General features: G+C 42.9%; 1 protein-coding gene across 1 annotated transcript in view; it reads right to left on the bottom strand.

The window, feature by feature from the left end:
- Window positions 1-453: 453 nt before the first annotated feature.
- Window positions 454-11869, bottom strand: part of LOC311227732 (cell adhesion molecule CEACAM5) — a 32734-nt gene continuing 21318 nt past the window's right edge. Inside the window, exons 9-10 of the mRNA XM_084313503.1 lie at window positions 4874-4914; window positions 454-3499 (exon numbers count right to left, since the gene is read on the bottom strand). Coding sequence (XP_084169629.1) covers window positions 4896-4914 — 19 coding nt within the window. The 3' untranslated portion in view covers window positions 454-3499; window positions 4874-4895. The remainder of the gene's footprint in view (window positions 3500-4873; window positions 4915-11869) is intronic.

Here is an 11869-nt window from a genome sequence, read left to right as displayed (position 1 = left end):
CCATATGCTTTTGCTACCCTTGCTGTAACATGCTGGTTAACCTTCTCAGATCACTAATGTTCCTTTTACCTCTATAAAATCACCATTGCAATAATAAAACACTTAAATTGTTGATACAAACCCTTGTCACCTCTTATGAACTACCACCAAGGTGTACCCCCCTCCCCACATGTAGCTTTTAGACTCACATAAGGACACATCTGATTCCTGACAATGTCGGTCTAGTTTTTTTCCCCATTCAAAACTATGTCCGAGGCTCATCTCTGCTAGCTCTTTAGAGCTAGTCAGTAAGTGTGTGTGTGTTTTCTACACAAGCAAAACTGAGCCTTAAGAGTCAAGGAGACATGGGCGTGGCAGGAGAGAGACAGAAACCCCTTGGGGCTATAGTGGCTCACTAGGAAACGCTCTCACACACACACACACATTTACGTGCACAAAGAGAGTCAGTCAGGATTTTTGAAAAAACGAACCGTTGGTTTGCCTTTATATTCCGTCATTCACAGCGTCAACAACAGAGAGAGAGAGAGAGAGAGAGAGAGAGAGAGAGAGAGAGAGAGAGAGAGAGAGAGAGAGAGAGAGAGAGAAAGAGTGTGATTGGTTGTTTTACAGATACAGAGAATGGGGTTGTTTAGACAAGTTTTAGAAATTCACTCAGTGGCAAACACACAGTGGTGTTTTTCAGTGGCACTAGCAGTAAAAGAAGAATAAATAAACAAAACAAAAAAGAAATATTTTCAGAGGCCATTATAGAGTAGAAACAGACATATGGCTTCATAACTATGTGTTAGAACTGTTAGCCTGGAAACATTTTCATATTGTGTGCCATTTCTGTAAACATCCTGAGAAAATGAAAAAAAAGAAGAAATCTCTGAAAGCATTTAAGTCACAATAAGCAAGAACCCCCCAAAATAAAAAGCGTTAAAAAAAGGAAGTATTTGTTACAGTATTCATAAGAACATCTATCTCTATTATGTACAACGAGGGCAGTTCATCATTAAAGGAACATGCCAACGTTATGGGAAATGCGCTTACCGTTTTCTCCGGAGTCAGACAAAAAGATAGATACCAATTTCCTCTCTGTGCGTTCAGTAGAAAGCTATTTGTCTAGTGGTCCGTGTACACTTCCATTCATTGTGCTAAGCTAGGCTAACATGCAGCCAGATAGCTTTCTACTGAACGCACAGAGAGGATAATTGGTATCTATGTTCTTGTCTGACTCTGGAGAAGACGGTAAGCATATTTCCCATAATGTTGGTGTGTTCCTTTAAGGCTACATTCAACATGAACATCTTCACCGAGGTCTTTGGATGAAAATGCACATATCAAAAACATGTTAACAAAAATAATTGAGGAGCTTTAGTATGTGTGTGTGTGTATGATTGCATACATGTGTGTGTTTCTGTGTATCACTGTGTGCCTGTGTGTGCACACAATCTCTAGACTAGCTGTGATCTTCAGCTTCAGTTTTTAAACACAATAAATACTTTTCTCACTGGAGATCAGTGCATTTTAAAGTCTAGAATCATCACAAAAAACATAATCAGTTAGCACAAAGTAGGCTTGTCCATTGGATGTTTTCACAAAATACTTAGGAATAAAACTTCAGTTAATTAATTTTAAAGAACCAGTACAATGATGTTAATTCAGTCAGCAAAAGCTTATGGTGGAACGTTAATATCAGGAGTGTAATTTATTTCAGCTTCAGGTGTATCAAGTGTTTTAGTGCACTCTCTCTGAGCACGCCCAACTCTCAGTATGTTGAGGGGGCGTGGCCCATTCATTAATTCATTGAAAGGAGATATCAAGTTAAGTGTCATAATACATTCAAAGCTTTCAAATGTAAACAAATTCATGGGGCCGGTGATCTCTGTGGCCACGGGAGATTAGCAGTGGCTAACTTGCGCTAGCAGGTGATAGATGAATTGTCACATGTTTTTTGAACCACTAATATTAACTCAATTGTAGCAAACTAGTTTCATTATTTGTTTGTGGACTAACTTGCTGATACACTTCACAACTATTGAACTATACAGACTTAACGGATGGGCCAATCGGGGTAACCAAGTAGATTATGCAATCTCTTCAGGGAAGCAGATAGATTTTTTTGGTTTGATTATGTTGACTCTGGGGATAGCTTAGGGGCTTTAGTCGTCATTTGCACAACAACCACAGTTCTAACATTTTGGGTAATTTTAGATCGATGTACCTTCTGTTAAAAGAAAATGCTATAAGATTGAAAAACATGATTTTCATTGTACTGAATCTTTAAGTCTAAAAACAGTTCTAGATGATTGGCTGCTTTCAAACTTTCGAGGCCAGAATACATGCAGACGGCATTAACTCCAGTTTTACAGACGAATCATCCAATAGGAAGGAGGGACCATACAGTACATATACAGTAATAAAACCTCTGTGGCACCGCCCCGACACTCACAAACTTTCCCTCCAAAAACCAAAAGAATGTCATTGCCCACAAAAAAAAGAAAAAACATTCCCGCCTTCCTGATCTTCTCTCTCTCCTTTTCATCCTTCTCAAACCGCCTTCCCTGCATGTTGAATCTTGTCGTTGGGATTTATTGTTGCTCTCACACTCAAGAGCGGAGGAGGAGGGGGGGATAGAGAAAGAATTAGAAAAAATAATAACAACAAAATCAAAACACGTTTAGAGGATTGTGCAAAAAGAAAAAAGACACTCTGCTGTGGCGTGACGTCCAGTCGATCTGTCGGCACGAGTGCGTGTACTATGTTTCTATGTGTTGCTTTCTATGTGTAAGGCCTGTTCACCTGTGGTCACTGACTTGTGACCAGGAGCCACAGTTCTTCCCATGAGGAGCACTGTGAGCCGTCACATCAATCCTCCTCCGGTTTCCACAGGACAAAGGGGGAATCGCTCACGCTGACCGTAAGAGTCCGTCAAGCTAAGACCGGGAACGCCGCCGCCACAGGAGTAGAGTCCCAAGTTGCGTTTCATTTCCCCCACAAGGGAGTGTCGAGGAGAAGATAACGTGAGCTATGACATTCCCAGGGTTATAGTTGAGGGAAGGAGAGAGAGAGAGAGAGAGAGGGGGAGTGTTACGGACATTCCAGCAACGGCTAGGTGACTGTTTGCTTTAAGGTAAGGTAGGTTTGGTTGGAGGGCGGGGGATGTGGAGGCAGGGAAAGGAGGGGCAGATGAGAGATAAAGCAAATACATATATCTTTTTTTAAATGGGTGATTTAAGCCAAGGTCCCGTCCGAGCCCACAGGCCCCCGTCAGATCAGATTAATCTGTTTCAAAAGTTCCACAACAGCGTTTCCGTTGGTAGATGACAGATCCTCACAGATCCACCTCGACCAATGACAGATCGGAAGGAGGTGGGTGATTTCTAATCACAAGGATGGTGGACTTCATGGTGATAGGCCGGATTTGGGGGTGGTGGAGGTGGTGGTGGTGGTGGTGTCTGATTGGTCCTCTATTCTCTAGAGGTGCATCTTGGGAAGCAAAATGGTTGAGCGTTGTCTGAGAGAGTAGGAGAGAAACATCACGTTATTCACAGATCACAATCAGTATGTCATGTCAAAGAAACACACACAAAAAAAATACCAGATATTATCTTAGCAGTCAATAGGTTTCTTCTTCTATATGTGTGTCTTTGTTACGTACATCTGTTTAGCGTGTCTCATTTGAAAATACGCTTACTATTAGCAAAAGAAAATGCCAAAAGAATACCTAACTATAATAGTGGTCTGTGAGCAATACTGTAGTCATATCAGCTGTAAATACTAGAGGACTAGTCAAACAGAAACTAACCCATTATGTAGTCACTAGTCAGACAGTATTGTGTGTTTCATCGTGAGTCAGACACACTCAATGCAATGCAATTCAAATAGGCTTCAAAGTTCAAATGCAACATTTGACCCATCTATTACTCCAGAAAAAGTAACTCCACTCTATTCTAATCCATTATCTTTTTGTCTACTCTCTTCCATTATATCCTATCCTATGCTACTCTCCAACACGTATTACCTTAACCTAGTCATATAAGAGACTATACAGCCTTCTCTGCTGTATTTCAGTCTGAGTCCATTTCAGAACCAGTGGTTCTGTCAACTTCTGTGGTCTGTACTACTGTAGATCTACTGAATACAGAATATGGACCTCTGCCTTACTCTGCCACCCCAGTGTAAAGGACAGGTTTCTATTCATGGCTGCCAGTCTCAGACCCGGTCCTACCTCTATGTAAAGTCAATACTCTTATCTTTTAGCTCGGGTCTTGTAGGTCACAGACATTGCATATAGACGCAGACACACAGACGTGGAGATGCAGACGTGCAAGTATGCATATGCACATGTGCACACACACACACACACACACACACACACACACACACACACACACATGCGTGCAGAACAAACGTATGTATGTATGTAGTGTATGCATGAGCCAAGAGCATGCGTTCTCACACACACACACACACACACACACACACACACACACACACACACACACACACACACACACACACACACACACACACACACACACACACACACACACACACACACACACACACACACACACACACACACACACACACACACACACACACACACACACACACACACACACACACACACACACACACACAAAGACTGTGCCTGTCTCAGAGAGTGGAGACAGCCTTGATAGCTACTGTTCCAACAAGGGGATAATAACTGACTGGTAGGTGCCTGAATTACTAGTAGTGGCACAAACACACAGACAGTCACACAGCAACACGCCGCCATCAAAGCTAAATACAGACACTGTAACACAGTTATCAGAGATGTATGAAAAGACCCATAAGATAACATCTCCCCCAAAGAAAAACCTTATCAAAGAGAGAGGCTTACCAGCTTGTGTACAGGATCTCTTCTAATATGGCGATGCGACACTGTAACAAAACGGAGGAGAGAGAAGGGAGAGAGAGAAAGGGGTGGTTAGCAGAGAGGTTTTGACCTTGCCTCGGAGAACACAGCGTCCTACTGCTGCCAGATTATCACGAGCGTGTTGTTAATTTATTTTTTTTATTCATGGGAAAATTAAGATACATTAATCTCCCGCCGTGAGCGTGCAATCGCTATCAGCCGAAGTGGCGTCGTACGTGGGTTCAGATGGTAACCCTAACCCCCCCCCCGAATCAGATGGAGTTTAATAAGAGATACGCCATGTGTTATGTTTCTGAGTAGTGAGAGTTCACTGACAAGGTCGTGACCTCGCAAACGGGCGTCGCCGGGAGGGTCATCCCTCTCACCCCGTTGACCCACAAGCAACTCGGCGACGTTTTAAAATTTGACCTGTTCCAAGGGATACAATATCTTTGACCCCTCTCACCCACACTGTCACTCCGGTGCTGTGATTCTGAAAACAGCTAAGTGCAAACAAGTGGACCCAGTGCACTGTGAAGTCAAATACAATTGTACAATCTAATCTACATTTACATTTAGTCATTTGGCTGACGCTTTTATCCAAACGACAAAGTCTGTACAACAAGTCAGCAGGAAGGGTACAACTCTGGCAGCTATGGGTAAGTAACAATGTTCGTCAAACAGTGTCAAACTTGAGTGCTACAGACTTGAGAGCATAGTAGTATAGACATAATTTAGCATAGTAGGTTATAGGTCAGGTAAATTCCTTAGTAGCAAAGTACATAATAGTCAAATATAGTACAAAGGTTAGTAGTTTTTTTTCATTTCAGATATAACTGCAAATATCTCAAAGATTTTCATTTAGAATGACTAATTGACTGAAGTTAATCACTCCTCATCCATATTTAAATTTCTTTATGAGTGTATTCATCAAATATATATATATAATATATATATAGTAAGTATACTACTACTTATAACTGTATCTCAGAAACCATTTCAACATAGACATCTTCAGGTCAGACGCATTGACAGAAAAGATACACTGCTGTTCTACATGAGGGAAGGTGGATGACTATAAAATAAAACATAAAAACATTTATATATATAAAAAAAAAACTATAAATAAATAAACTACAAGATGAAATAGACGAGGCGACAGCCGCGTGCACTTTGACCCCATGTCACACAGGTGTGGTGACGGCTGGCTGTGTAGCTGCTTTTGTCGTTAAAGGCACGTCCTCAGAAAGTATCTGAGTTAATAACCCAGGATAGACACGCCCTAAAGGAGGTGAATGAAGAAACACGCTACTGGAGTTGAGGGTTATGGGTGCTGCTCAGCTTGGGATTCCTTTCCACCCTCAGCCCTCAGCCAGGTTAGGGTTTCGCTCACTGCCTTTATCATTTACCATATTCCAAAATGGCCGCCGTGTGCATATGATCGACAGAGAAGTATGTATGGTATGAACATACATTACAACATACATGTCAAGCTGCCCCGCATTACAACGACTACCTTTGTTTCTCCAACGCGGAAGAGGAGCGAGAGTAGAAGGCTGACAAAGAGAGGGGAAAACGATACAGAATGAGAGGAGAGCAGGAGAGAGGCCAGGAAAGGAAGAGAAGAGACGATGAGAGGAGAGCAGGAGAGAGGTCAGGAGATGAAGAGAAGAGAACAGAAGAGGAGAGCAGGAGAGAGGTCAGGAGAGGAAGAGTGGAAGACATTCACGGGCGTGAGAGGGAAATAACTAATTGTATTTAGGTTAGAAAAGAAAAGTACAAAGGGGGAAAGAGTGAGAGAGAGTGAGAGAGAGAGAGCAACAGAAATATATGAAATGATAATGAATGAGAGCAGACGAGAGGGAAGAGAGTAGAAGAGAAGAGAAGAAAAGAGAGGAGGGCAGAGAGGAGAAGAAAAGAGAGGAAAAGATGAGAGAATATAGTAGAAGAGCAGAGAAGAGAAAAGAAGAGGGGAGAATATAAGAGAGAATAAGAGGAGAGGAGAGAAGAGAGTGGAAGAGGAGAGAAGAGAGAGGTGGACAGAGAAGAGGCAGAGACATGGAGGAGGACGTGTGCAGACATGACCGTGGCATTCCAGCCATACTTTCTAAATAAGCCCCGGCTCTTCCTCATCAGCTCTCTTGTTAGGCCCTGCGCTGGGCCTGGCCACAGAGACATCACATGGAGGAAGGAGAGCCTGCATGGTTTAGGATGCACACACAGCTAGATTAGCACCAGTCAACCCCCAGCATTAAAATCACCATTCATGGTTTTCCTCAAGAGGACTTTTTTAAGCTGCAATCGTGACTTGGAATATTCAATAAACAAATAAAAGTATTGACCAATCGCTGGACAAATCTTGAGACAACTTTTTAAGGAACATAAAACCTTTTGTGTGTGAATAATGGAATATTGCAAAAAGAGAGCAGATCTGCATGCTGTCTGTACCTGCCCTGGCCCCATCCTGTGACTTGCTGCTAAAACCCCCCTGGAGAGGAGAGGAACAGGGGGGTTTCAGGCGACACAGACAAGACTCTGTGTTTCTACTCACAAGCTGCGACCCCCCCCCGCGCCCTCACAATGCATTTACCTTAGTAATCTGAAATGTGGTGGTTCCTCTTATACATGTGTGTCCTAGTAAGTACGTCGTTAGTAATTTCAGGCATGTTTGAATTTGATTCCACGTTCTACTGTATAGTTGTACAGCTCCAGAAATGAAGTGCTGTTCTTCACATTTACCTTGACTGCCGTGGCTAATTCAGCAATTAAATAGGACCGGATAAGTGGAATAAAGCCATTACTGCTAGCTTTTTTGATCACAAAACAACCACCACGGGTTGAAACAAAAGAAAGAAGCGAACTACGAGATCAGATATCAGCAGGTTCACCGTCTAACTCCTTTAGACCTTCAGCTCCTTCAGTCAAACCTGAATGGGGGTTGGGTTGACCTGAGTTTGAAAAGGAATTTGGATTGTCCCAGGACAGGACACCTTCAGTTGAGGTGGGAAGACGGGCTCAGGTGGGTGGGGGTGGTGGTGGTGGGGGAGGCTTAGTGAAGCCGTCTGGATAAATCTATTCCCGCCTCGCCCCTGGGGTTGCCACGCCCAGGCGGTTTGTTTTCTTAAACAAACGTAGTGCTGGAGGGAGTAGGTGTATCACCCCTCCCCCACACACAGACTCTGCCGAGATGGAATCTTCCGGCCCTGAGTGACAGGGGGAGTGGCGAGCTGAGCTAGTGCGACCGAGGATAGAGTGCTGGAATGCGGTCGGACGGTGTTTTCAAAATACCGAAACCTACACGGCCGTAATCCTGTGGTGACAAACCAGGTACAATAGGGAGGGGTTAAAGCAACACAGAGAGAGGGCAGCATAAAACTAGTTGAGCACTGGACTTAACAGGGGAATTCATTTATATACTTAAAATCTTTTTGTCTCCCTCCGGTTTATCCTATTATTGACAAAGGAGGTGCATTTAATGATTTGAAGGGACGCCTTCGACCTTCCCCGGCCACGCCTTGGCGAAGAAAGCGACCTCCTGTTGAGCTTGATACGGGAGGACGACCTTGTACAATGTACCGTATACAGTAAACACGGCGGCCATTTTGCTCTTATGTCATGCTCAGGTTGGGAGTCAGTGCACACTTGTTCATTACACTCACTGCCCTTTCCTTGTGAGGATCTCGATAGTAGATGATAATGGGGACATTCTAACAAATCTACTCGGTTTGTTTCATTGACAGAACTTGTAAGTCGCTTTGGATAAAAGCGTCAGCTAAATGACAAAATGTAAATGTAATGTAAATGATAGAAAAGCTTCACCTGCAGCCATCCTGACTGCAGACTGCTGACTGTCTAATAATTTCTTCCCGTTGACATTCACAGCACATAGGGGCTCCTCGCCAAGGAACTCTACCGGTAGTTGTGTTTTGATTTCTGAATACATTTCTATCCCTCTCTGCCACGCAAACAGGTGTGTGTGTGTGTGTGAGTTATGCTGGTAGGTTATCATATCCAAACATCTCCAGGGCTGCACTGAAGACAGTTGAGAGGTTTAGATTTGCATGACTCTCTCTCTCTCTTTCTCTCTCTCTCTCTCTCTCTCTCTCTCTCTCTCTCTCTCTCTCTCGCTCCAGGTCTTCACACCTTCATACTGGATGTCCTTTCTACTGAAGCAAAAAAAAAGCCTCACTGTCTGCAGACAAATCAAAAACAGGACAATGGACTCTCCTGTGTGCAGGTGGTCTCAGGGCTTCTCTGCCAGGCAGACCTCCACATTCATTCAAGTCAAGCTATCCGGAGCGGATCAACTTTTTTTTAACATGCAAAGTTTCACAGGAGCCTTATATTTAGGTATTTTCTCATGAAAACCTTGCCACAATACATTTCATTTAGTTGACGCTTTTATCCAAAGCGACTTACAAATTCTGTCACAACAAGTCAACAGGAAGGGTGCAAATCTGGCAGATAAGGGTCAATAACATTGTTCATCAAACAGTGTTGAACTCACTAAGTGAGAATCTACAGTTATGCATACGCCCAATGTCCTCCTTCAGGAATGGTATGTAGTAGACACCCTGTAATGACCAGGATGTGACAGTACCTATGTGACATCATCAACCTATTAACACTGTCCCTCCATTAGGTCGCTGTTGTTGTTGTTGTTGTTGTTGTTGTTGTTGTTGTTGTTGTTGTTGTTGTTGTTGTTGTTGTTGTTGTTGTTGTTGTTGTAAGTTGATATGTTCGCATAATGTCACATGTTGATATGTGACTTATATGGGTTTAATATTCAAGTGATGTATATCATTATGATGTGTGCAATCAGACATACGCCTTCCAGTCTCCTGATAGTGACTGCATAACCTTTTTGGCCCCCATCAAAGTTACCCATCCCTGACGTAGATACCGGTCCACAGATCATGCTGGGCCATATTATAGACCACCGGCAATGCCAGCTCCGTCAAGAGAACAAAGATGTCTGTTGTCCTTCATGTTTGACAACTGCCGAACGACGGCGGGCGATGATGAAGACGAACGAGGCGCAGGCGGACAGCCGATCGGCTCGCGCCTTGGGGAGGGTGGGGGGGAGGAGGGTGGGGGTGCATGGAGCAGTAGACTGTTCCTCTTGCTGACTAGTGGACTTGCTACGCTTGACTCCTAGTGACCCCTGTCACGTCACATGTCTTCCGTGGGTCTGTCAGCACTCTGTTACACTGATGTCTGGACGATAACAGAGATGGGAGTGAGGGCGGGCGGCTTGTGGGGAGGGGGGGGCAGTAAAGATTAAAGGACGGAATCACAAAAGGGGCAAACTGTGGAATGACTATTTGCATGCTAATAGTGGGCGATTCACCACCCGCCCGTTCCTTGAAGCCCTCTGGGTGTTTCAAGGTTCCTGAGATCTCCCATCACTATTCGAATGTTTTTTCGTTGGAATGAGGACCATGTAGACTCGACCACATGCATATTGTGCTCGGTAAGGGTGGAATTGTATCTAATGGGCGGGGAGTTTCTTACTCTTACAGATTACAGGGCGGATTTCAAGTGTAGAGAGCCAGAAATCAGAAGCACCTGGCTAAAACTATCGTTTGGCATAGATTACTAACCCCTCCTGATACATAATGCTAATTATTTTCTATGATACAGTGATAATAGTACTGATTTCACCTTTAAATGTGTAAGTCGTTCTCTAACTTCTAAGTGGAGGCGTGCATACAGATTTTGAATGAGCATCCTGCATGAACAACATTAACAAGACTAACATTAGAACTGTGTAAAGATTATATCAGTAGTGTTTTCTAGGCGAGAGAGAGGGTGGAGTGCAGGTAGGTAATTAACTCCTCTATCCCCACACAACACTACAGAATGTGTCTGAGTCACAGGTAATTAACACCTCTATCCCCACACAACACTACAGAATGTGTTGCTGAGCAACAAGTAATCAATCTACACAACTAGGGATGGGCATTTAAAAAAACAAATAAGACGATCGATTGATCGCATGATATACTCGATTAATCGTGTATTACTCATTTTTTACTTAATTTTTTTTATTTATTATTAAAACTTAATTTAGTTCACGTATATGTTTAAGGAAACCAACAAACAGTTATAATCTTACACATACATGTGAAACAAATATGTAATTTTCTCTTAATTATTATTATTTTTTAAATATATATATTTTTTTCATACTTTTTTTTAATAATTTAAGATCAAGTTTTCTCATAGCTGTGAGTAATCGATTACTCACGCCCATCCCTATACACAACAGTGCAGAATGTGTCTGTGTGAGTTACAGGTAATTAACTCCTCTATCTCTACTCAACAGTGCAGAATGTGTCCGTAAGCCACAGGTAATTCTAACCCACACAACAGTGCAGAACGTGTGTTTCTTATTTGGAATATTCAGTTTTGTATGCATCTAGGGCGCTAAAACTAAAACCAGTGTCGGCGTGTATCTACTGCACCTCACTATAGCCTACGGGACTCTCTTTCGATTGCCAAATGCTGTTAGGTTCAGGACAGTGTGTGTTCACTCATGTCGAGAGACCGTGTGAATCGCACTGTGTGAGGAAACAGTTTGTTCCTGTGCTTCAGGATGAGAGGTCATTGTTCCTGTTCCAAATGGAATCATCCATCAGGTGTACTGTAATCAGGGCTGCACGGTTATGACAAAAATAATAATTTCACTTGATCTTGTGATCACAATTATTATACTAGATTGTATTAATATACAATAATATACAATACCCTAGCTGTAACCTCACAGGATGTGGCAGGATTCAATCACTTCCACCTTGAGAAAGCTGGGGATGAATCTGCACACGGCCGTTAGATTTAAACGGTCTATTGCTTAATGGCACCACTTCCGCTGAAGCAAGTTGGCAATTCTGTTTCTAATGTATGCGAGATCCGTGTGAATTCTGATATCCACACTGAAGCTGAAAACACCTGCCTGGCAGCGTTTCTATTACCAGTCCA

This window comes from Notolepis coatsorum (genome assembly GCF_963971535.1).
Source record: "Notolepis coatsorum genome assembly, chromosome: 4".
Lineage (NCBI taxonomy): Eukaryota > Metazoa > Chordata > Actinopteri > Aulopiformes > Paralepididae > Notolepis > Notolepis coatsorum.
Note: the sequence above shows the minus strand (reverse complement) of the source record. Positions and strands in the feature narration are given on the sequence as shown.